Here is a 26,637-nt window from a genome sequence, read left to right on the forward strand (position 1 = left end):
ACTATGATTCATTTTGAGTTAATTTTTTAACATAGTGTGACATATAGGGGTCCATTTTATTCTTCTGCATGTAGATATCGGTTGTCCTATTACTACTTGCTGAAGAAACTATTTTTGCTTCATTTAATTTTCTTAGTATGTTCTGTTCCTCTTAAAGTATGTTTCCCGGGCCCCTCACCATCCAAGTTGTTTCCCAGACTTTAGGTTTGGTGCTAAGGCCTGGATGTTAGGGAATCAGAGCATTTACCCAAAAGAGGAGGAATCAAGATACTGCTAACTACTAAGTTGAAGTTAGGGTAACTGCCATCCTAGGTGGGTGAGGCAGTTTGAGAAAAATTAGAGAGATAGTGAGGAAAATTAGAAGTTGCTAGAAGATAAAAACAGTGCCATTACCCTTGGATGTCTGAAGGTCGTATGAGCATATGTTCAACCCTGCTGTGCCTGCAGCCTTACTGATGGCAACCTGGTCACCTGGAGAGATTCAGTGGTGGGCACTGTTTCTCTTTTGCAGGCTGGACTTTCACACATGTGCAACACTGGATACATGAAATAGTGGGAAAAAAAAGGAAATGAACTTAAGCAACAAAAAACAGGGGTTCTCATATGGGCTCTGTTACTCTGTTATTAAAAAACTGTGGGTCAGTCAGACACACTGCTTCAACCTTGCCAAGTGAGGGACCTGGATTTACGACCTTTGGGGCCTCCTCTCTTGACATTAAAGTTCCATGATGTTGCTGTATTTGAAGACGTTGTCAACGTGGTCAGGCTTTGATGTTTAGAAACCACATTACGAAAACTTACCTAGTAGTGCCAGAAAGCGAGGAAGTGCTCTAGAGAAACACACAGGTCTGGTGAAAGGACACAGGACGTAGAAGGCAGAAGCTCCCAGTGACCAAAGGTGGAGCAGTCTGGGAAACACAATAGAGCGGTATTGAATTAGAACCCAGAAATAAAATAAATACCCATGGGCGGACACTGATGTAACAAGTAATTGAATAAATATATAAATGGGGAAAAATAGAAAAATCTCCCTTCCAGAAGAGTCACAAACTATTTAAGTCTGTTGCCCTCAAGTGGGTAAAGGTTAACTCTCCACTCCTTAAGGGACTTTCTTCCAGAGGGTACAGTATGGAACGAGGGGAAATAGAGCAATTGTGTTTTGTTTTGTTTTGGTCACGGTGAAACCTGACAAACAGTTCCTCAGCTGGGTGATCAAGCTCATTGTCAATGGTGATCAATCACACTGAGAGTATATACCCTTGATATCATAGGATAAATAGCACTTCACCTCTGGGGTCTTTCTTCCCCAAGCCCATGGCCCCAGTCTAATCATGAGAAAAACGTCAGACAAATCCCAATTAAGAGACATTCTACCAAATAGCTGACTGAGTACTCCTCAAACTGTTAAGGTCACAAGACCAGGGAAAGTCTGAGGAACTGTCACAGCCAAGGGGACCCTGAGGAGGTGTGATGACCACGTGTAACGTGGTATCCCGAGTCAGGACATCCTGGATCAGGAACAGAAAAAGGACATTAGGTAAAAAAAAAAAAAAAAACACAAAAAAAACTAAGGAGAGCTGAATAAAGTATGAACTCTAGTTAATGATAATGTATCAGTATTAGTTCCTTAATCATGACAAATGTGCCATATTCATGTAAGATGTAGTCATAGGGGAAGCTGAGTGTGGGATATATGGGAATTGTGTATTAGCGATTTTTCTGTAATCTAAAACCATTCTAAAAATAAATTACAGTTAAAAAAAAAAACCTACCTGGTGAAATAATCCTAACACCTAATTTGGTTCCTCTTCTGCAAAGTTAGCCCTGAGCAGCCTCCTGCTCCGGTGCCACTGTTTTCTCCCCTGCACCACTTGCACCTCTGTTGTATCACTTGTGTGGCACTTAACTTACTCTCTTATCTGACCTGCAGGACTGTGAGCTCCTCATTCATCTTTATGCACAGGATCTGGCACAGGGAGGGGCTCACATGTTTGTTAACTGATGCAATGAAGGAATGAGCACAAGAACATGTATTTCATAAATGTACCACATATACCACTTTTGCTGTTATGATCCTGCTGTTCACAGATGCTCACGTAGCTAGGAAGCAGCATAGTAATGGAATAGTGATGCCCATGATGCAGTGAGAGAAAGAAATGCCTCCTCTGTCTACTTTAGAGAGCAGTATGAAATTCAATGAGATTATGTCAGAAAAGTGCTCGAAAAATATGTTTATCCCATGTGGGATTCAAATGGTATAGGTGGGACCAACTCCACTCCTCTACCAACTTCACTCCCCATCAACTTTACTTCCAGGTATAAAGTTAGAGACTTTTTTTTTTTTTGAGACAGAGTCTCACTTTTGTTGCCCAGGCTAGAGTGAGTGCCGTGGCGTCAGCCTAGCTCACAGCAACCTCAATCTCCTGGGCTCAAGTGATCCTCCTGCCTCAGCCTCCCAAGTAGCTGGGACTACAGGCATGTGCCACCATACCCGGCTAATTTTTTGTATATATATTTTTAGTTGATCATTTAATTTCTTTCTATTTTTAGTAGAGACAGGGTCTCGCTCAGGATGGTTTCGAACTCCCAACCTCGAGCAATCCGCCCGCCTCGGCCTCCCAGAGTGCTAGGATTACAGGCGTGAGCCACCGCGCCCGGCCAAGTTAGAGACTTTATTTCTTCATTTACGGTGTTTACTCTTTGACAGCCTCAGTTAGGATGATTAATCTGGAGGAGTATACTTTTAAAAAAAAAAAAAAATAGAAATGGGGTCTCGCTCTTGTTTAGGCTGGTCTCGAACTCCCAACCCCAAGCAATTCTCCTGCCTGAGTCTCCCAGAGTGCTAGGATTACAGGCATGAGACACCTTGCCTGGCCTGGAGGGGTACACTTGATTTACCAGTTAAAGCCTTAAGTTTCCTCACACTGATGAAGGCTGCCCCAGGACCCCGGGCAGTAAAGCAGGACCTCTAATGGAGGAAGGCTAGAGGGTCTGGTCCACTCAGTGCCCCCAGAAATTGAAGTTCAAAAGCTGAGGCGGACCTAACTTCCTCAGTTATGCTTCCTCAGAGGCATCACACACGTTTCAGAGTTACACTCCCATTCTACCCTCTTGCACAGGGCAAAGATTGAGGGGTGCTGGGTTCTCCTTTGGAGGGGAATTTTCTGTGAGCAGTAGCTTTGCAACTTCATTTATACCTTGACATTTTTCATAGGTTGAATCTGAGAGCACTCACAAAAGCACATATAATAAAATATATATATTTACAAAAGATCATGTAAGACATAAATTTAAATAGAATAAATTTTGGGGATAGTGGGGGGGGGGCAAAATAGAGCCTAGTCATATAGTCCAGTGGCCCTGCATTAGACATGTGGTTCCGAGACTTCCGGCCATCAAAGTGAAAAAGGAAACATAATCAACGTCAGGATTTTTCTTGTCCATAAGAGAAAAACCAAAACATTTCCTCAGGGGAAGTAAAGCTTTTCTTGACATATAGTTTTGGAAGTTATGCCCAAGTTTCTCTCCTAGTTTCAGGTATGGGGACCCCAGGAGCTGAGAGAGGAGGTCCATGCTAAGATCCAGACATGCCACTGTCATCTGTACATGCCTCAGGCTCACGTGTCACTGGGGGAGAAACAAATCAGTTGTGTCACAGTCTTGAACAACTGTATTTCCAAATTTTACTTCCTTATTGTGAGCTATGAGGTTACATCAGCCATTTGTGACTATGAGCATCTGTGATTCTGAGGTCTGGTTTGATGCCAGGAGTGAACACGGCAGGGAGAATAAATATATTAGACCAGAATTAATGTTTTTAATAATGAGTTCATGATTTCCCATTTGCAGTGAAGTTAATGGTGATAAATTGCAATCATATCGATCGTCTTGTCCTTTTCGTCTTACTCTTTTGAGAACAATAAAGTTCAAGTAAGAGCTGAAGGAAGAGAGTTGATCCCTAGAAGTCAGCAAAACCTCATTCCAAACCACCCAAATCATGCTGCTTCCTTGTTCGGGGGTGACTAGGTAAGGAGATTGGAGTCACAGAGAGACTCAGAGCAGTGATAGGTGCCAGGACTCTTGGTCCTGCCCCAGGAACTTGTTTTTCATGACGTAAAGACACAGAACGCACACTTATCCTGTCTGTAGGTGACCCGCAGCAGGCAGAGAGAGCCTGGAATGGCAGACCCATGATTCAAAATGATCTCAATGGGCAGAAACAATGAATTAAAACCAACTTGGTTAAACTGAAAAGAGGTACACGATCTCTCTTATTTTCTTTCATTTTTAGGGATGGAGTGTAGATGGCAGACCCATGGCTTTAGTAGGACTTTGGGATGACCAAAAGCTCCATGTCCTGGCAGGAGCACAGATGTGCTCATGTGCATAAGTACACATGCTCCCGAATTTTAGCAACCTCTGAACTACCATTTAACAGCTTCAGTGAGATTGCATTTTCTCAAATTCTATACTGTTATTTCTATCTGCTGTGGCTATAAGAGTAGGTACTTGGTAGCTTTCCACACTCAAAGGTATTCAACAGATAGTAAATATCTATTGAGCTCCAGTTGTATACAAGACTCTAGTCCAGGCACTGTAGCTCAGAAGATAAATGAGACAAGGTCCGGATCCCGAAGAGACCCAGGATTCTCTCCTAAATATGTGTGGGGGAAGGAGGAAGTTCTCTGCCACCGTTGCAACCCACAGCACTTAGAAGAATGAGATAAACAAAAATCACTCAGAGGTGTGTGAGAACACGAACTGGCGATATAAACCTGAAAATCACATAAAAACATAAATCTTCAAGGCAGGGAATGTAGGCTCTGAAGACCACCATTTTTATATGCCTGTGCTCTTGCCAATTTAAAAATTTTACATTTATAGGCTCATCTAGTGACTTTTGTTTTCAAGGCGTAGCCATGAAATGCATATTTGTAACCAGATAGCGTGTCAGTGAGGAGGGGTTGAGAAGGATCTGTGTTTGGAAATGGACGCCAAAAAGCTGTATTTCTGATGGAAATACAAAGGTGGAATTCTCTTTCTTCTGCGCTCCCTCTGGGTCCCTGCTGCGGTTCTGCTGAAATCCAGCGTGTGAAAGAGTCCCCCTCTGCCACCACCCTTCCTCTTTGTTCTTTTTTTTCCTCCTCTGCACCTGGATTCGGCATTTAACACCCTTCACTTGTGAGCGGCTTACAATAAACTACTCATATACGATCAGGCCATTAAAAATAGAAATAGGAAAAAAAAAAAAAGGCATGAAGATGGATGGGTTTTATTTTGGGAAAGGACCCAACCCCTTGAACTTTCTGTTCTTTCTGTTTGGGGCTAAATGGTCCTGATTCTTCATTTTAGACTAATTGGTTACTGGTGTGTGTTACATTTTCCATCCCAGAACAACCGGATTATGGCTTTTTGCTCATGCCTGAACGCCAGCTGCTTGCGCTGGGGCGCACTGTTCACCTGGCATCCCATACCGCAGATTTTGGCCAAGGGTGTTCCCTGGAAACTTGAGCGTCTAGGCATGAGCTCAGACACTGGCCCGTCTGCCATCCCTCTAAATATCTCCATGTGCTTCGTGTGTAATGCAGATGTAGCGCCAGAAGGTAGCTCGCCTTCTCTGCGTGCAATAGCTTTCTCTTTGCTCCTTTCTTAGGGATTTGTCACCCGTTCCTTGTATCACAGGAACTGTGAAGATGGTTGTCATCACCTCTCCTAGAAACTGCTCGAAGGCAGGTCTCTTTAAAAATTTTTTTCTTTACATCCTTTTTGGGGCTTTTTACTGCAGGGTAGAGGATCAGTTCATGTAACTTGGCCATACCCTGTGGGTCCTTAAACCATGGATGTTTCCTGTAGTTTGCACAGGAAATTTTTCCCGTGAAGTCACTGAAATAGCTCGCATGTGTAACCCAGAAACCAGCTGTTTCATTTGCGTTATGTCATCAGTGTCCTTCTTGCTTTCTCAGTTAGCTCATTTGCCACCAGGCCTTCCAGTTGGGGTTGGTCTCCTTACCAGCTTCTTCATGAATTACAAGATGTGGTGACTCGCAAACCCCTGTCAGTTCTCAGACCTGGAGGTTGCTTCAACCTGACTTGGGGGAAGGCCTCTCTTCTATGTCAAGAATTCCTCACGCTTACCACCAGCTGGCTTCTTTAAAATCTAACTTCTTGTAAAACCTGAATTTCTGGTTTCATACCTGTGATGACTCTCAAAAACAGCCTTGCTTTGCCCTTTTGACCCAGGAACACCCCTTTAAGGAGAGAAAGAAAGGATGCGGGTAAATATCAGCCCTAGGGAGTCTCAGTCTGTCCAGGAAAATGCAAAGGTGTAGCCACTCTACTATTTGGGGGTTCTACATATGAAAGTATTGATGAATAGGTTTTTTTTGGGGGGGGGGGCTGCTTATAAACACCAAGAAAGAGCATTAAACCAATCCACATCATGTAGGGAAATGTTTGCCATGATTTTGATTATGACCAGCACCAATTCCCTGATACAAATTGACATTTGAATAAAGTATTAGTGTTCTGGTTCCATTGTAACTTCAGCTAATGTCAAATGAAGGGTGAGGGATTGGGGAGGCATCTATTTTCATATGAAAGCATAACTTTGGAAGCACATAAAGCAACTAATTGACAAGAAAAATGAAAGCATGTTTCCAGAAGGCCAAGAATGTCTTAGCAATCCAGATAAACGTTTGAAAAAGCAAAACTGATAACCAGGAATGACTGTGGAATGGAGCCTCCTGAACTCCCAGATAAGATAAATGAGTGAAAGACAAGGGGAGGGAAGTGTGTGTTTTCAGGAAAAACTTCACAGGATTGTTCTAAAGCTCAACTGGATGGGCTCACAGAGGCAACAAAAATGTTAAAAAAAAATAAAAACAAAACCCAGGCAGCCTTTTTTCCTTCTTTGTAGGGTCTTAAAAATAAGTGCGACCATTTCTAAGAAAATCCTCATAATTTTCAACAGAATTGCCTACTGAGCAGATCGAGAGTTGTGCTTGACCTACTGTTGGGGTCGAGTACTGCCTCGGACTCCGTTCCAAGTCTGTTTAATAAAGGAATTATCAAGACCCGCTAAAAGGAGGTTGGTGGTTTTTTAGCTAATAGTTGGGTTGTTAGGCTGCATATTACAGAGGGTAAAAGCATGTGCTCTCCGGAGTCAGTCAGACTCAGCTTGAATCCTGGCTGTGAGATTTGAGGCTTATAATAGGTCTGAGCCCCAGTTTTCTCATCAGTTAAGATGGGGGTGGTAGCAGAGCTTGGTGAGGGGAGACACAAGCCGGTAGATTCCCCACTGTTGGTCGCTGCAGTATCTGGCATGCTGCAGGTACCAACAGATGGGTGCTCTTAGGGTCAGGGAGGAGAGAAGGGTGGGCGGCCAGGCACAGCCACTGCTGGGCAGCGCTGAGTGAGCAGGGTGTTTGTATTTGTGGGGGAAGTGGGGCTTATGTTCTGTGGAAGTAGCACACGAGCAATCCGAAGGGAGCAGCAGACCCCAAGCATAGGAGGCCCTGTGGCCTCTGGGGCCCCATATCCTACTGTGTTGGTGGTGTAGCCGTGGCAGTGGAAATTAGAAGGCCAGGGAGTGATATTCCCAGCTGCTGCAGGCCCAGGGATCTTCTGGCAGGTCGCTCTGGGTGCCTGGTGCATCTGGTGACTTCAAACAAAAGGCACCGGGGACAGCCTCAGTGCAACAGGAAAGAAAGCCTTGGGCAAGAGGGCCTCTTTGTTTGCTCCCCTGTGTGTGCACCTTGTCTGCCCTGGCAGGCGGAACTTGCTGTTTGTTTTGCAGAACAAAGAACAGGCCTGGTTAGATTGGAGTAGGGGCTGGGGGGTGGCGGGGGAGGGGCAGGACGGTTCCTCTTGGTTAGAACACTCTCTAGGACGGGCGTCTGGCATGCGTCCCCCAGTTTCAGATGGGGAAAAAGCATAAAGACACATTCACATGTTTAAGCTATGATCCGGCAAAGTAAAAGCCCATAGGCAAGAATCACGAGTGGCCTGAACCTCTTGACTCTAGGCTTCTTATTTGGCGTAAATAGAGAAATTATTGGGGACAGCCGCTAACCACAGAGTGGGGTCAAAGAAAGGTGTAGCTTTCAGAAATGGGGTGGTTCCACAGGAATGGTAGGTGCGAGTGGGCCAGGCAGAGGGGCAGGCCCGCCCGCGAAATTTGCAAAAACAGGTTTTAATCTCAAGGCCGTGGTGAGTGAGCGTGTGCGCGCCGTGCAGGCAAGATGCGGGTTAGCGCCCATGCGCATGCGCGGGGCGGCGCCTTCAGCATCACAGTTGGGAAGAAGCAAGGCTGTGGTCTGGGGACGAGTTTCCTGCTAACTTAAGTGGCACTTCTGTCTTCCTGGTGCCCTCAGCCTCAAGCTAGAGAGAAGAGTGTAAAAGCCCTTCTTCCTGCCCTTGGGAACCGGAGGTGGGGATGGTCTAGACGTAAAAGGGAGTCATCCAGAAAGCAGCCGGCCCTCGCCAGCTTGAGTCCCCTGGCATGCTATGTTTTCTTCCGTCTGCGGTGACTTTCCTTTCTGTGCATGGCACCAAGCACTTTGCAGCTATACCCATGTCACCTGGTAGATGGTAGAGTTAAGGCTCCTTCACCGCTTCTCCCATATAGCAGGTGGTTCCTGTCTCCATTGTGGAGTATATTGCACTATGTTGTACTGTCTTTTTTTCCCATCGGTTGCTCCTGCTTTAGATGGATTGGCACAACCTTTTTTTTTTTTCCCTTGAGTATTCAGTTGGGGCCAGTAGATGCCGTGTTAAGCCTAGTGAGCAAAAAAAATGGACACATGCACCTAAGCTTACAGTCTGGTGGAAGAAAATATAAGAAAAAAAATCATAATCATACAAGTAAATAAAAATTGCGACTGTGACTAAGCTCATGGCTTTGGATAAGGATTTGGCCCTGTCTGGGCGGCCGGGGACCATTTCCTTGAGGAGGTGAGCAGTGGTGGACAAGCAGGGCCAGAGTCTTCCAGGCAGCTGTGCACAGGCCCTGTGGCGGGAGGGGACTTAAAAAGGCCAGCGGAAGGGTGGTGTGGTGCGACATGGGGCTGGACAGGTAGGTAGACCATGTAGGCCCGTGGACGGAGTGAAGGAGGTTTGCCGTTTGGGTTTTCTCTCTGCTGAAGAGCGCAGGAAAGCCACTGAGGCGTGTAAGCTGGAGATGACGTGATATGATTTGGGATTCCAAATACTCTCTCCTGCTCCAGAGTGTGGGGAAGGGACTGGAGAAGACAGGAGAGGGGATGGGCGCCAACCAGCCTGGAGGTTCTCGTCTAAGAAGGAGATGTTGGCAGCTGGGACTGGCACGGGGACAGTGGAGGTGGGTGAAGGAGGGTAGATCTGAGATACATTTGGGAACTCCTGAGACAAAGTTAAGTGGCTTTTCTTATTGGTGGACTTCTCAGAGCCTTTACCGTGTGGGCTAGATGTGGATTGTGATTCTCCAAGAAAGGACTCAGCCATTTTTCAGAAGTGTATGATCAGACCTCAAACCTTTTTTTTTTTCAAAGAATCTTCCACAATACTTTTGTTCTGTGGAATATTCTTGGGGAAATACTGCATTACGTAATTTCTTTCTTTGGCTGCTTTCCACGGAGGGTTCTGGGTACTGTTCAAAGGTCTGTGACTGGGAATGAGCCTCACGTACAGGACAAAGAGGAGTCTGTTTGACGTGGGGTTTGCATAGAAGACTTGGGCAAGGTCAGGGCGAATATGTAGGCTGAGGTCAATTTAGGAAGGTTTTGGAGGCCAGGCCAGGAGGAGTTTGGATTCAATTTGTTGTATGTAGCCTGGCTTTCTAGAAGTAAGTAGATGAGAGCCTGAACTTGGGGGAGTGGGAACAGGGAATGCGTCTTTGGGGCCGAGAGGGAAGTGTGAGATGTTTTTCTTCACACCCTTTCCCCTTGGCAGGCGGCCACCATGAGCAGCCCAGAACAACAGGAGAGACTCATCTGTGTTTTTCTGAGGCCAGATAAGCTAAGGACTCCCTTGGAGCCCTTGGGTTCCCAGGCAGTGCGGGAGGGAGGAGAGGATGTGCGTTCAGAAGGGCATTGCCATTGTCAGGGAGCAGGTACTACTCAGGTTAATAGATAGTGCCTAATGAGGGTGTTAAGTCGGAGTTAAGGCCATCAAGTTTCCACCAGGGCTGAAATTTCACTGTATGACTTTGAGGAAGCCACTTAACCTGTGCAGGCCCCAGTTTGCTCATCTGGAAAATGAGAGGCTATAACAAATGCAAACCCCTGCCCCACCCAGCTGAAAATTCCAGCCATGTTAGAGAACTGAGCGTTCATGAATTGGGGCCGTCATTTATCAGGGTAAGAAGACCCTGTGCCTCCCAGAGAACTATCAATTTTGTAAGAAATTTTGATTGAGAATGGAGCCTTTGTAAAAGAAAAATGTGCAGAGTGTCTAATTCACACATTCCCCTGAAAATCAGGCATCTTTTCTGAGGCAAAGACGCAGCAAAACAAGGAAGGACAAACTTTTTAGTCATGCAACAGTAAACAGCCCCCTAATGAAGGAATCTGCTAATCGGGTGCTCAATTTAGGAATATTTAAATTTATTTTTATGTAGGGTGTGTTTGGAAGTCTAAAGAATTTTGTCTTAGAGACGTAGTTACAAATTGGGTTTAGGTTCTGGGGCCAGGTAACAAAAGTTGATTTAGCCCATGACACAGCTGAAATGGTGTGTGTTGGCTATTTTAAAATATATAAAAAAAATAAATATATGGTAGGGGAGTGTGTGTGTGTCTGGTGAATATCACTGGATACTTTAAAGTATACTTGGACACTTGAAAACGTATAGCAAGCTGATTGATTCAATACACTTGGATTGTGAGTGCTCTGTGTCCAGGGCCTGAGCTAGGCGGGGCAGAGTGAGGTGCAGCCCCTGCCCAGAAGAGCTCAGCATCTGGTTTTCAGCCCGTGGCTCTCGAGGAAGGCTGTCTGCGCTGTATCCTGGCTCCTACTGCTTACTAGCTATGAGACATTAAGCAAGTGACATATGTCTCCGTGTTTCCATTTCCTGACTTATAGGCAAAGAATAATAGTAGTTATTAATTGTGTCTTCCTCCTGGGGGGAGGACCTAATAATTCAAGGAGATGACGCATGGAAAGCACTTAGCACGATGCCTTGTGTAGACTGAGCGTCTTCAGTAGATGTAGTTATACCTGCCTGGTCTGGAACCTTGTTGTCGGGTGGGGGAGCCAGCAGCTCACCTGGGGCCACGGGGGAGTTGGGTTCTTTGTCCGGTTCCCCAGGCATAGCCCTGGGGAGGGATGGGGTAGGGAGGATGTGGGGAGGGGGGGTGTTGGCCATAAAGGGAGAGAAGAAGTATTGGGGAAGGAGGCTAAGGGGAGAGGGCATTGTCTTATTTTTCCCCAGAAGTCAAGGTACAGCTCCCCAGCACAAGAGATGGGGTTGGAGCAAGAGGTGACCTCCAGGAGCTATGTGAGAAATACAAAGGAGCCAGAGGGCACTGGAGGGACCTGAATGGGGAGGGAGGAAGAAGGGGAGTGGCAGCCAAAGAAGGGAATGAAGCTGGAGTAGGACCCCAGCAGCGATGCCTGACATGCACCATGCATGGATCCTGCAGTATCGCTCACGGGGCACTGGGAGTGTTCCTGGGAAGGGTCTAATGGACATTGTGTGTCTACACGTGGCTCAAGCTTTTCCGGTTGGTGGGCTTTGGTTCAAGCCCTGGGTTTTGTCTTTGACCTCTGTGCAGACACATATCTGTGAGGGATCTGTTTTATTTACTTGGAAACTTTGGCTGGGGGGCCTGGAGTAGTTGGTGGTCAAGGCTGGATGCTTTTAGGGAGTATTGTTTTGGTTTTGGCCCCTACACTTTGCGAGAATACTTGAGGCTACATCCCAGTGAGTGAGGAAGGACTTGGAAAGTTTATCCTAAAGAAGACAAAACAAAGTAAGATGGTATGAGGGTAGGCTCCAAATGTTTGGAAGGCTATCATTTGGAAGAAGGATTGTACCATCCTTGGTTAGTCCCAGTGACGACATAGGCATGCAGATGTCATCTCAGCAGGAAGGAGAAGTTTCCATGACTAGAGTGGTGGGAACGTGGAAAGGCTCGTTTTGAGAGGCGGTGTGTCTTGGGGCTGGATGGCTGTTTCTCTGTCAGAGATATGGGGGGAGGTGGAAGGGAGTATTGGATGTTCAAATTTGAACCTGAGAAATTTGCTGTCTCAAATAATAGTCATTCTATGATTTTATGAGTGAGTGAGATATAAATGAGATCTGTTTTAATTTATCTGGAGAAGTGGAAACTTTGGTAGGTCAGAGGGAGGAAATCACCTCTACTTGCCATGCGGACACCATATTCTCAATCACAGAGATGGCCCTTGCAGACTCTTAGACAGTTGTGCTCATGAATCTTTCTTTAAGCACTGATTGTTTACATTTTATTGTGAATGTGTTTAAACTTTAAACTTTGGGACTTTAAATTATTTAAGAGTGGCCCTGTATCTGGTTCAGCCTGCATGTTCATTGAGTGTAGACAGTCCATGGTGGGCACGTCAGTCCTTAATTGGAGTCCCTCCTTCACTGATGTTTTATAGTCATAGCAATGAGGCTCAGAAAAGTTGTGCCTGCCTCAGACCTCACAGTGCCAGGGTTTCCCCTGGGACTAGGACACCGGTTTCTATTCAGCCTCCAGGGTTCCTTGCGTTTAGGCCATTGTCAGAGGTTTCCTGCATTTGAGATATTTCAGCACCAGTGATAGCGTTTCATTAAGCTACCACCTAAGGGGACACTTAGTTTGGGTTTTTAGCGTTTGACCAAGGATTTTGTCTTAAATGGCAGATTTTCCTAGGTGTGAGTTCTTTTGTTCCTCAGAGAGTCACTGTAGCAGCGTAATTGTCCAAGCTGGGGCTGGGAGGGCTGCCAGGCTCTCTGATCTTTAACTATAGGTTCATAGGAGCCCCGGCAGGGGACCTCCCCCCACTCCTGCAGAGCTGGGCCCGGGGATGAGCTGGGTCTCTGTGAATAACACCAAAGAGGGCTTGTCAAACTCATAGGTCACCTGGGTTGGTGTGGGCATCTTAGGGGTCAGGCTGGTGTGCAGGGTCCCCAAAGTCAGAGTCCCTTAGCAGATGCAGTGGTCAGTAAGTGGCAGCCAGTGATGTGGCTGGGGACTGGGGAGTAGGGCTCTCATTATACGGGGCCTGGAAGCCAATCTGAAGCCCAGGGCAGAATGCCAGTTGAGAACTGGGCCCTCCACATCCATGGGGTGGGTGCTGCAGCTTTGTGAGCCCTGGGGTGTTCTAGGGCTCCCAGGGCAGGCTGGGTAAGGGCTTAGAGTAGAAGGGGTAGTGTGGGGTATTCATGCTTACTGAGCAGCTGCCACCGGTGCTGGCATTGAGCCGGGTGCTTCCATAGACACTCTGACGCTGAGCCCTGGTAGCCACCCTGCGAGTGGGCACGGCATTACCTCCCCAGTTTACAGAGCAGGAAACAGAGGCCACGGTTCCATGGCTGGTCAGTGACAGAAGCAAGGTGATGATAATGATGAGGGTGACTGTAATCACTCCTGTCTATTTAGTGCACCCTACATGCCTGGCCAGGTGCTACATGCTTTCCACACATTGCAATTCATGCACACTGTGACCCTGTATGGTAGGTGGTGGGTGATATCATTGCCATTCCTTTATCTTTTTTGGCTTTTTATCTCTTTTTAAGAGATAGGGTCTTGCTTTGTCACCAATGCTGGAGCGTAGTGAAATGATCCTGGCTCACTGCAGCCTTGATTTTCTGGGCTCAAGTGATCCTCCAACATCAGACTCCCTAGTAGCTGGGACTACAGGTGTGCACCACCACATTCAGCTAATTTTCAAAAAAACTTTTCGTAGAGATGGGGTCTCACTGTGTTTCCCAGGTTGGTCTCAAACTCTTGGCCTCAAGCAATCCTCCTACCTCAGCCTCCCATGGCACTAGGATTACATATGTGAACGACTACGCCTGGCCATCATTGCCATTTCAAGGTGGAGGAGATTGTGGCTCAATAAAGAGCAATTGATTGACTCAGAGTCACATGGCTAGTGGGTGACAGAATCAGGATTTGAACTCATGTCTGTTGGACTCTGGAAGCCCATGCTCTTTCCTTGTTACAGCCCCACTGGCTCTTGGGGACGAAGCTTGTGCTGTACTCCAGGTTTCTCTGTGCATTTGAGGTGGGTGGGCTGAATCTGCAAGTAGTAGGTCTTTATGGGATGTGATAGGTTAGATGATGCTCAACAATAACAGCCCCCCAAACCTCAATAGCCTAATGAAGGAAAGCCTATTTCTTGCTCACTCTGCATTTCCAGTGTGGGTCATGGCAGGTGGGGGTGGGTCACTTTGCTCATGGGAGTCCCTGGGGGACCCAGGTGTTGGCGATCTCTGCAGCAGGGTAGAGGGAAGATATGCTGGGCTCTTGGAGCTTGTACCCGGATATACACATGCCACCTCCTACATTTCATGGGCCAAAGCTAGTTACATGGCCACCCCTGATTTCAAGGGGACAGGGAAGCACATTGCAGGTACCTGGAAGGGAGAAGACCTGGAAATATTAGGTGAGCAGCACTAATGACCACCACAGTGATTCATGGGGCCTCTCTAGTCGGCACCACGATGGCTTTTTCTTCTTCTTTTTTTTTGAGACAGAGTCTCACTCTGCTGCCTGGGCTAGAGTGCCGTGGTGTCCCCTTAGCTCACAGCAACCTCCAACTCCTGGGCTCAGACAATCCTTCTGCCTCAGCCTCCCGAGCAGCTGGGACTACAGGCATGCGCCACCATGCCCGGCTAATTTTTTCCTATAAATTTTTAGTTGGCCAATTAATTTCTTTCTATTTTTAGTATAGACGGGGTCTCGCTCTTGCGCAGGCTGTTTTTGAACTCCTGACCTTGAGTGATCCTCCCACCTCAGCCTCCCAGAGTGCTAGGATTACAGGCGTGAGCCCCTGCACCAGGCCGATGGCTTCTTTTTAAAACGGGTGGGAGCTGGTTCTAGAGCAGTCCCTGGGGTAGATCTTAATTAGACTTGGTTTCTCCATCCCTTACCCTCTGTCTCTCCCAGCTTTTCAGAGGGGAAGGTGACATTTTCCTCTTCATTTAGAAAAGGAGGGAGTGAGTGAGAGTCCTGCCAGCAGCAGGGCTGGGGAACAATTGGTCCAAGGGGCCGGGGGCCAAAAAGTCACCACGCCTCCTTTAAGGCCTCTGTCTAGAAGGAAATCTGTGATTTATGTCTTATAACTTCTGGGTGGTACATAGTAATTCCTTCCTGAACACTGCTATTTATACAGTGACTAGTGCTTTGACATTTGGCACTATTAGCTTTCATTTTTCTTGATCCGTGCAGTGAATGGATCCATAAAGCCGCCCTTGTTTTTAAGAAAACCAAACCACGATTCAGAGAAGTTGTAATTGGGCAAAACCTCAGAATGGACAGGTGACGGTACCAGGATTTCTATTCTGGCCCCGTTCCCTTTGCTGGTCAGTTAGAACTGGCTGTTAACCCCATCAGGCGGGCCCGAGAGGAGGGGCCTGGGAACTGTGGGCTTTGTAGGTGCCCGATCTGCTCCGCTCTGTCTCGGGGAACAGCCAAGTGCTTTGAAGGAGGAAATAAATAAAGGTCGCCCTTGTGTGTCTTAACCCGGGGGCTGGGGGGAGTCAGCCTCAAAACTTGGTAAGTCTCGGCCTGGCCTCTTGCCTGCCAAGGTGGTGTCAGCCCTCCTTTTCCTTCTGTAGTCCCCGCTAGCTTTGTTCCTGTAGCCACAGAGGTGGGGGGCGAAGGGAGAAAAATGACAGTTGTCTGCCCAGATACTTGGTCTTGTTTGGGGATGCAAAGAGGCACCCCCAATGAGATAATGAGAATGAACCAATAGTGAGAATGAACATCGGGTCAAGAGTTCTTGGTCTAAGCATTTTGATTTAAGTTTTTAAAACGGCATGATTTCTACCATTCAGGGTCGATCCGCTCAGCATTTATGGACATATGGTAGCAGCAAAATGGAAAAGTCGAAGGATCAGCTTTCACAAATAACACGATTTCTGGGCAGGGGAGCAGTGTAGAGCTGTGGACTCGATTAGGTCTTGTTGGCTTCCAGACCGAGCCTTTGGTTTACTTTGGAGGGGTCCCCACGCCTCCCCGGGAGGCAGTGCTCTGGAGAACCTGCTTGTTTATCTTCTTTCTTCAAAATTCCTGTTGAACCTGTTGGGCACATGTGTGTGCTGACAGCAGACTAATCTGGAACCATTTGCAAAGCCATGTGGTCGCGAATCCAACTGGGAGACTAACCCCCACATTTTTCCTGTTCCAACCCCCAATATTTTCCTGGTGACGCAGAGCTCTGGAAGCATGGCATCAGCTGGGTGGAGTCCCTTCCTCCAGCCAGCAGCTCCTTGAAGGCTAACGACACAGCAGGGGGATGTTGGGTTCTATAAACAGGACTTTTACACGCTGGTTACAAGGTTAGTTTAGACTGTGGCTCTCATAGGGAAATGGTGTCATAAATATGGATATGGGGCTCTTTTTATCTCCTGGAACCCGAGAGGACCCAGGGAAACTGGGAAACATTTGGCAAGAATTTTTTTTAAGGAGTGGTGTTAACAAAAATGAAGCATAATTGAAAGTCTGTAACCGGGGCCCGTGTTTCAGAGAAGCCCACGAGATGCAGTTAGATGAGTGTGTGGATGTATGTAGCCAAAGCCCTGAGTTTTCAGGTTTGGATCTGCCTTTCCCCTTCTCTGACTCTCTGTGGGGAATTTCCCCTGCAGCTGTCGCCCCTCTTGGAAGAACCTACTAGCAACTAGCTGAGATCACAGACAAGGAGCCAGAGAGCTGGGTTCAAGTCTTGGTTGTGTGACTTTCAGCTACCTGGTCTTAACATGTAGCTGTTGTCCACTGAGTTCTTACTGTGCACCTGAGACATTGCTAAGTGCTTCGTGTGACATCTCACTTCATTTTTAGAATAATGAGAATCTGAGGTTTACAGAAGAACAAACAGGACCAATTCAGGTCTGCTGACCCCAAGGCCTGAATCTGTTTTTTTGTTTGTTTGTTTTTATTGAGATAACATTCACATAACACAGAATTCACCATTTTAACCATCCCTACTGTCTAATTCCATCACCCCCAAATGAATCCCCTTTCATCTGAATTTTCCCTTTCTCCCATCCTTTGTCAACCACTAGTCTACTTTCTATCTCTGTGGATTTGCCCGTTCTGGGCATTTCTTGTAAACAGAATCATACTGTATGTCAAGGCCTGAACATGTTGCCTTTTGGGAAAATCACTAAATTGCTCTGTACCTGTTTAGGTACAGAGCATTTTTGTCTGTCGTAGGTATTTTTATCACCATCTTTGGGTGCCTGTGTAGACTTCCTGTGTGTCAAATGCATTCTGTGAGCAAGTGTGAGAGTTTTATTGCCACGACTTTTGACTTGAACCAATGTCTGAGTGACGCGCCACTCTGAGAGCAAATCTTTCTGGTTTCTTGACTATTTAAAAGGAAGCATATTAATTTATTTCACAGGAGAAATGGTGAAGAAAACCAATGATATTTTTAACCTACATAATCACTTGAGTTTCTAAAGGAGAAACTGGGTGATTGAATATGATTAAAAGAGAATGTCTTTTAGGTGATTCTATAAGCAAGAAAATTACCACCAGGGCAAGGAAAACACAGGATGTAAAGACAGTCTTCATTATGCACGCTATATTTAAACTCCTTGAGGATGGCAAGTTGTGACCGTAGGGAGGGATGAGCTAGTGACACTTTGTTCTGCCTCAGTGGCAGGAAGTTGCCTGTCTTTAGGCACGACCCTCAGCTCTAGAGGCTCTGGCTTGAGCACTGGTACAAATGATCTGGCTTAGCTGACAGCATGTGAGAATATAATGTAAACATGATATAATGTAATGTCATATAATGTAATGAAAATATAATGTAAACATGGTACGAGTAATAGCTCTAGAAGTCTTAAAGTTTATTCAGTTCCACGACTGCCTGATTTCTTCAAGTTCATTCTAGAATTCCAGACCATTAGTGCTGGCCAGGGACATTGAGATGAGCCAGACTGACCCTTTCATGTGACAGAGAAGGAAACTGAAAGCAGATGGAAGTTAAGTGACTTGCCTAACGTCGTCATATAGTAAATTATTAGCGGGGTCTGGTCTAGAAACCACATCATCTAACAAAAGGAGATTGAACATTGACCTCCACTATTCTTGGCTTTGGAGCCCACTCGTCCTTGGAAATATCTGGGGTCTTGGTAACGAGCACCTCGATTTCTTTGTCCCTTCCTTTGCCACATGTTCCCCGTCTCCCCCACATACTGTTCCTTTGCCCAAAACCAAACAAACAAAGAGAGCTTATCACTGTATAACTAATTGAGTTCTGAACTGCAAATATGTGGGGAGGGAACGGTATTGGCGTTTGGCAAATACCATGAGAGAAAATCTGGAAGCTCTGATGTAGGTCTTGCAGCGTGGGATTTAAAATGATGTTTGTTAATGGCTCAACCCCATCTTGACCAAAGAATGGTAAGCAGGTAGAGTTAAAAAAGGAGGAAGGAAGGAACCCATCACTTTACCTTATATGAATTTCAACTTTTTAAAGCTTTTGTTCCTTTTTTGCCATTCTGACTCATTTAGGGCAAGTATTACCCTGTTACATTCTGTTTAAGGATATGAATTGAAGTGAGAAGTCAAGAGCTTGCATGGGGAAGCCTGCAGTGGTACCCAAGCGCCTGATGCTTCCTAGTCCCAGGCACTGAGCAGCATCTCATCAGCCCAGACCTCACTGCTCAAAGTGGGGTCCACAGACGGCATCATCGGCGTCACCTGGGGGCTTGTTTGAAATGCAGAGTCCCAGGTCCCTCTCCAGCCAACCTGAGTCTGCATGAGGATTTTACTGAGATCTCCAGGTGATTTCTATGCTCACTCAAACTTGAGAAGCCTGGAGTCAAGACCTCATGTTAGGGAAATTCACAGATAGCTGGGGTAAGGGAGGAAGCAAGCTACTTAAGACTAAAATACATCCTGTTTCTGGACCTAAATAGTTGCTCAGGCAAGGGGGAAGCTGAAGACACAATACAGGAGACTTGGTTTTCTACACACTCAAGAGTGAGGCACTCATTTGTGATTTGTGACCCAGGCCTTCATTGTGCAAGTGAAAGTGGACGTCGGCAGCCATGATGGCGAGAAGATGGAAACTTCCCAGCAGATGAGCTGACCTGGGGGACACTTTGGGTGCCTCTCAGCTGGGATCCTGCAGCCTCCACACATCCTGGAGCGTGGGGGTGGCCAGCGAGGTGGAACTGACACACTGACATTCCATTCCCTGGACGCCCCTGCGTCCACGCCTCAGCTGTTTTCACTCATTCAGCAAAAAAGGGAGACAGAAAGGAAACAAAGCCGGCGGTGGCAGAGGCCTTGTTAATTAGTAAAACCTGATGCGTCTGTGTGTTGGGTCAGCACCAGGACAAGCCAGGAGGCCCTGGCCCTGTGCGGGTCGGTGGCTTGTTATCCATCGGGAGCAAGCCAGGCCCAGGTGTCAGCCCCTTTGATAAGACAGAACCCTCAGACATGATCAGTTGGGGTCGTGTTTGGGGGTTTGTGCTTGCAACTGATTTAAATCCTTTAGCTCTAGGGGCCATTGGGAACGTTTCTAAATGTGGGTGTTAAATCATGAAAACATGCCAGCTTGTAAGCAAGTCATTATTCGCAATGAATGGTGGTACCGTGAAAGACTGGGATTTTGCTCTTTGAGCGTGTGTGTGTGTGTGTGTGTGTGTGTGTGATACAATTGCACATTCCTTTTTTTCCTCCTCCTTTTAAATTGATAATTGGGCCAGGCACGGTGGCTCACGCCTGTAATCCTAGCATTGTGGGAGCCAGGAGACTCCCTTGAGCTCAGGAGTTCAAGACCAGCCTGAGCAAGAGCGAGACTCCATCTCTACTAAAAATAGAAAAAATTAGCCGGGCATGGTGACAAGTGCCTGTCATCCCAGCTACTCGGGAGGCAGAGGCAGGAGGATCGCTTGAGCCCAGGAGCCTGAGGTGGCTGTGAGCTGTGATCACGCCACTGCACTCTAGCGCTAGTCAGGATGACAGAACAAGACTCTGGCTTAAAAAAAAAATTTGATAATAGGAGCATATGGTTAAAAGTCAACTGTTTTAAAGGTAGTAGAAATTTAGCAAACATCCTGTTTCTCTGATTTAGAAGAATTTTTGGTTAGTTGCCATCAGTTTACTAGACTGCCCTTGGTTGGGAAATGGGGCTAAATTTTTAATAAATCAGCCAACCAAGAAATCTGACTTGCCCTTAAAATAAGATGGGGTGGGGGAGGTCATCTTATTTGAATAGTGCAGTCACTCTGGAAGATTGTTAGAAGATCTTATTCTCTCTTTTGAAAAGTCTAGGCTTGACTTTTAGCTGGTAAAAATCTGCAGGTTGTGGTCTGAAGCCAAGTGTGGTGATTTAGAACCACAGTGTGGGCTCGCAAAGTCCTGCCCATGAGGAAACAGATGCAGGTTCAGTTGGCCTAGTAATAACTACGGCTACCTCAAGAGCTGTATTCTCGCTTAACTGGATATTCACAATAATGTATGAGGTAGGTAAGTCCATCCCCCTTTTACAGATGAGGAAACTGAGGCTCTGTGGGCCCAGGGCAAGTAAAAGGCCCCAGCAAGAGGCACAGTTTGCATTTGGATGTGATCTGGCTGGCTGCAGAGCCCCTGCTCTTTCCTCTGCACGGTTAGGGTAGCATTTGTAGAAGTAAAAATGAGAATTCCAATCTTACGGTGATTTATGTCTTTATTACTCAGGATAAGATATATGTTCATGTGGGGTGGAGAGTGCTTGGCATAGTCACAGGGCAAAGCAACAGCTCTTCCCAGAATACCAAGACCACAGTATCCTTAATATAAAAACAGAGATTGCAGAATCAAAAATGTTATGGTGTCGAATGCAAAATTTACACACATTATTAACTGATCAACCTAAGCCTTGAAGGCAGTTCTTTGCTGTCCCGGGGATGTCTCTCATCACCCCACATTGGACTTCTCCGCCTCAGTGTTGCTGGAGTGGAAAAGTAGGGGAAGCGTTCCTGAAGTTGCAAGTCCCGGGCCATCTGGGCCTTTTCCACTCTCCCAGCTATATGTGGTGAAAAGGAATTGCTTAACTATGTAAACCAGCGTGGGAGAGTTGGCCCCGTGCTCTGTTTGTACAGCTGCTCTTGGGGCTCCTGCTTCGCTATCTCGCATGGCCCAGAAGTATCCGTGAACAGGCAGGGGAAGGGTTTCTAGAGGTTGGAGGAGGCGAGAACTTGGCCAAGGAGGTGAGTTGTCCTCCAAGTGCCTATGACCATTGATGGTCAGTCTTTTCAAAGCAAACGTACATTTATTTTAAAACTCTTAATACATGGTACATTTCCATGGTTCAAAATTTTAAAAATTACAGGAAGGTTTGCAATTGAAAACTTCCCTCCACTGTTGTCCACAGCCCCAGTTCCCTTCCTTATAGCCAGGCAGTGTTACCAGTTTCTTGTGTGGCCCATAAATACATCTTTATCCCCCCTCACCTTTTTATACTCACAGAGGCATGCTATGAGTACTATTCTGTCACTTGCTTTTCCCTTACTTTCTCAATCTTTTTTTTTTTACCCCAGCTGCACAGGATACCATTGAACTGATGTAATTTATTTAACTAGTGCCCAATTCATTGGCATTTAGTTGTTTGCAGTCTTTTGCTATTACAGTGCTGAAACGAATAATCTCATTTGTATGTCATCTTTCACACATGTAGGATAAAGTGCTAGAAGAGAAGTTGCTGGGTTGAAAGGAATGTACATTATAACTTTGCTAGATACTCCCAAATTGACCTCCAGGAACTCATACCAATTTCTAGCCCTATCAGCGGTGGATGGGAATGCCTGTTTCCTCACACTGCCCACGCACTGTATCATCAAACCTTTTGACCTTGGCTGCCTCATAGATTTAAAAAAAAAAAAAAAATCTCAGTGTAATTTTTAGTGATGGTCCAATCTTGAAAAACAATAGAAAATAGCACATCTGCTACTTTTGCCTTTGGGGTGATGATCTCGTGTGGCATTTCCAGCTTTTTATAGTGGCAGAGGAATTGGACTTGATCTTTGACCACCTGGGGCTGCCTGCGTGAGTAAATAATGGTTAAAACATTGAAAAAACAAATCCATATAATCCTTGAAACAATAGACATTACGTAGGTGGTATGAAATGGCTAAGCGAATCATTAAAAGTGGTGTGCCCTGGTATTATTTATGATGGCGCATCCTCTCTAATCTTGTTATGACCTATGGGACTTAAGATCAAAGGCTCGCAGAAGCATGGCACCAGCAACTTAAGTGAGGTCAGCAGTGTTTGTCCCCACTGACCTCCCGTCTGAGTATTCCTTCAACGCCTCTGTTTCTGTGGTTTGTGCTGCCCTTGCCGCATTCACGAGACACAAACTTAAGCATTTGGAAAAGACGATGCAAAGATCCAAGCACCAAAGCCCTGCAGAGGTGGGAGGACTTTAGAGGTCCTCTCCACCAATCTTCTTTTCTTCCCGGGAAGTCATAACGTAGAACTTGCGTGTGTAGTACTTGCCTTGAACAAAGGGATATGATTTTTATTTTATGTTGTAGATTCCAGGACTGCTGCAGGGGAATTAGGTATGGTGTCAGGAAAGGAAAGTTTGTGTTGTGGGCTTTATATAAAATGGTGAGCTGGGTGTTGGGAGGAAGGGGGGGTGGGCGTGGACCTGGAAGAGGGCTTTGGGGAGGATTTGCCAGCAGAGCCTTATGTTGAATTATTTGTAAACATGATGTGGTCTACCACACTGTGAAGACCCAGAGAAGAACATGCGATCATTTTACAAATAATCGAAGCAGGCCCCAGTGCCTCAGCACACAGAAGCAAGCTCCCCTGCAGTCACAGTGGCCTCTGCCACGGGAAAGTTAGGATTGGCGTTGACCCCTGCCAGCCGTAAGCCAGGCAGTGCGCCCGCACATCACATTCTGACCGTCCCCCACGGTCCAGTTCCCTCATCTTGCGTGCCAGCGTGCCAGTCAGGCACAAGTCCAGGCTGAGCCAGGCCTGGTTTTCAGTATCCTTGTTCTTCCTGAGATTTCTGGGTGAACAAAAAAGAGCATTGACCACACATGTATAAGTGTTCTTTGCTTGACTGAAAGGTTTGGGTGGATATCTTGAGTCTCCTCTTCCGCTCGCTAACACCGCAGCGAGCCTCCAGACCCCAGACCACCAGGGTGCGCCCATCCTCTCTCCCCACCATCCCAACTCCAGCCCCCAGCTTCCCTGGCTCTTTCCCCCGCCCTCTTTTTGAAACAGCTGTATTAAGATACAATTCCTATAACATATAATTCAACTATTTAAAGCAGGGGTCCTCAAACTTTTTAAACAGGGGGCCAGTTCACTGTCCCTCAGACCGTTGGAGAGTGTGCACTGTGGGCCTGGGATGAGTCGGCTGCTAAGCAGGACAGGCAGCAGCGGCAAAAACACCCAGAAGGCCGGATAAATATCCTTGGCAGGCCCCATGTGGCCCGCGGGCCGTAGTTTGAGGACCCCTGATTTAAAGTATATAATGCAGTGGTTTTTTACTATGTTCGCAGAGTTGTACAACCACCACTACAGTCAGTGATAGAACATTTTCGTCACATCCCAAAAGAAATCCTATACCCATTAGCAGCTACTCCCCTTTCCCCAAGCCCTGCCCTCTAGCCCCAGGCACCCACTAATCTACTTTCTGTCTCTGTAGATTTGCTATTCCAGACATTTCATGTAAATGTCAATGTGAATTTTTGCATGTGTGATTGGCTCCTTTCATTTAAAATAATGTTTTCTGAGTTCATCCATGTTGCAGCATGCACCAGTATTTTGTTCCTTTTTATGGCCAAATATTCCATTGTATAGACTTGCCACACTTTGTTTACCCGTTCGCTGGTTGATGGACATTTGGATTGTTTCCACCTTTTGGATACTATGAATGATGCTGCTATAAACATTTGTGCAAAATTTCTGTATATTTGTATTTCTCTTAGGTATATACCAAGGAATGAAATGGCTGGGTCATAGGTTAAGTCTGTTTAAGATTTTGAGGAACCCCAAACTATTTTCCAAAGTGGCTATACCCTTTTATTAAGTTTGTCCAAAAGTAATTTCGGTTTTGGACTGCGAATTTTAAATCATCATATTAACATATTCCCACCAGCTATCTATGAAGATTCCAATTCATCTACATCCTCCCCAACACTTGTACTCTCTGTCTCTGATTATAGCCATCCTAGCATGTGTGAAGTAGTATCTCCTTACAGTTTTAGTTTGCATTTCCCCAATGACTAATGATGTCAAGCATCTTTTGATGTGCTTATTGGAGTTTTGTGTATCTTCTTTGAAAAAATATGAATATTCAGATCCTTTGCCCCCTTTTTAAATGGGCTGTTTATCTTTTTATTACTGAGTTAAAGAATTCCTTATATATTCTGGATCTGTATGAGTTCTTTGTCAGATATATGATTTGTAAATATTTTCTCTTGTTCTGTGGGTTGTCTTTTCACTTGCTTTGATGCACAAAAGGGTTACATTTTGAAGAAGTCATATTTATTATATCTGTTCGTTTGTTACTTGGGCTTTTGGTGTTATAGCAAAGAAGGCTTTGCCTAACCCAAGGTCACAAACATTTACTCCTATGTTTTAAAAGTGTTTTAGTTTTAGATATTCCATTTGGGTCTGTGACCCACTTTGAGTTAACTTCTGTGTGCGGTCTAGGTAAGGGGTCTCACTTCATTCTTTTGCATGTGGATATCTAGCCCCAGCACCGTTAGTTAAAGGCTGTTCTTTCCCCATTGAATCGTCTAGGCACCCTTGTTGAAAATCAATTCTCTATAAATGTGAGAGTTTATTTCTGGACTCTCAATTCTGTTCCATTGATTTATATGGTTATCCTGATGCCACTTCTACCCTTCTTGATAACTTTAGCCTCGTCTTATATTTGAATGGAAAAGATAATAGCAGGAATGGGCAATCTAGACTTTTCTCTTCTTTCCCTGCTCTGACCAGTTATTGGAATCTTTAAATTCCTCTTCAGGCTTTCAACCACACTTTATTTCTCCTCTGTTCATCTTCATGATGCATCCTCTTGTCGGTCTCATTCAGAGATGGATATTCAAGTAGTTTAAGAAATTCCAGCTGCCTGACACCTTAGTTTTCTGCTAGCAGTGCCCCCAACCTCATTCTAACTCAGTTGCTGATTAAGTTCAGGATAAACTTAGTGTACTGTTAAAAGATTTAAAGATCTTCCCAAAAGGCTATGTAAGCCATTTCAACAGGTAGCTCTCCCTGGGATACAGTGGTCTGGGATATAGCTTTTCAAAGCCTATTCCTGCCCTCCCTGGGCCTTTCCTTCCCAGCAGCATCTGCAGTGTTGTTTCGTGGGCATGGGATCTGCTGATATTGGCAGAAGTATCAGTGAATAAATAGAGGACAGGCAAGAGATCTGCCCAAAGTGTTGGTCCTCTAGACAGGACCACTTATTAGCACTTTAAGTTGCTGAACCAAAGAATACAAAGCCTATGTGACATCTAGAATTAACAATAACCATCCTGTGATTGTTGCCGTTTTTCTGTTGTGAATGGTGTGCTGCATAAGCTCATTTTCAGATGATAGTGCCTAGAGCTGACACTATGAACTCTATGTATTGCAATTTAAGCCAGTTTTAATGTGGACGTTAAAAAATCTGTACGCAGTAGACGCCCTTCATCAAGAGCTTCTATTAAAGGCCATGCCTTCGCAAAGGGGGCAGGGAAGTGACCATATCTAAGGCAAGGGTTGGGAGGGCAGGTTCTGGATTCAGTCTGCGTGAACATGGCTCCTCTTCAGTGGTCTTGGATAAGTTGTTTAATCTACCCATGTCTCAGTTTCCTCATATTTAAGATGGTGATGAGAACAGCACCACCTTCTAGAATTGTTGCAAGGTGGAAATCCCTTGTAAAGAACTTAACACAGGCAAGTTTTGGCTAACTTTTTCTATAAAGCCCCAGACAGTAAACCTTTTAGGCTTTGTGACCCATCATAAGCCTTGTGGTCTCTGCCACAACCACTCAGCTGTGCTGTTGTAGTTTGAAAGCAGCCATAGGCAATCTGCAAACAGATGGGTGTGGCTGTGTTCCAATAACGCTGCATTTTTAAAAGACAGGTGCCGGGCTGGATTTGGCCTGCAGGCTGTCATTTGCCGACCCCTGGCTTAGCACAGGGCCTGACACGTAGAGGGTTTTTCATACACGTCAGCCATTCTCCCAGCTTGCAGACTCTGCCCCTTACTCACACACTCTGTGTGTTTACAGAATGTCGAGGTCCTGGCCAGCCGGAGCCACGCTTCAGAGCAGAACCAGGTGGGGGCTGAAACGCACGTGAAGCTTCTGCAGGAGGAGAACGAGAAGCTGCAGGGAAGGATTGGAGAGCTGGAGCGAAGAGTTGCCCAGCTTCAGAGGCAGATCAATGACACGAAAGGAGAGGAAGCCAAAGCGAAGGAAACGCTCAAGAAGTACGAGGTAAGGCTCGCCGGGCCCAAGCCCAGGCCTGGCAGCTG

The 26,637-nt window shown here is 46.0% G+C and overlaps 1 protein-coding gene across 2 annotated transcripts in view; it reads left to right on the top strand.

Annotated features, from left to right (window-relative positions):
- CGNL1 (cingulin like 1) overlaps window positions 1–26,637 on the top strand; it is a 168,339-nt gene that overhangs the window by 109,293 nt on the left and 32,409 nt on the right. For both annotated transcript variants that reach the window (XM_012783044.3, XM_076004409.1), the window contains exon 9: window positions 26,393–26,599. In XM_012783044.3, the coding sequence (XP_012638498.2) occupies window positions 26,393–26,599 (207 nt within the window). The remainder of the gene's footprint in view (window positions 1–26,392; window positions 26,600–26,637) is intronic.

The sequence above is a fragment of the Microcebus murinus genome, chromosome 6, assembly GCF_040939455.1.
Source record: "Microcebus murinus isolate Inina chromosome 6, M.murinus_Inina_mat1.0, whole genome shotgun sequence".
Lineage (NCBI taxonomy): Eukaryota > Metazoa > Chordata > Mammalia > Primates > Cheirogaleidae > Microcebus > Microcebus murinus.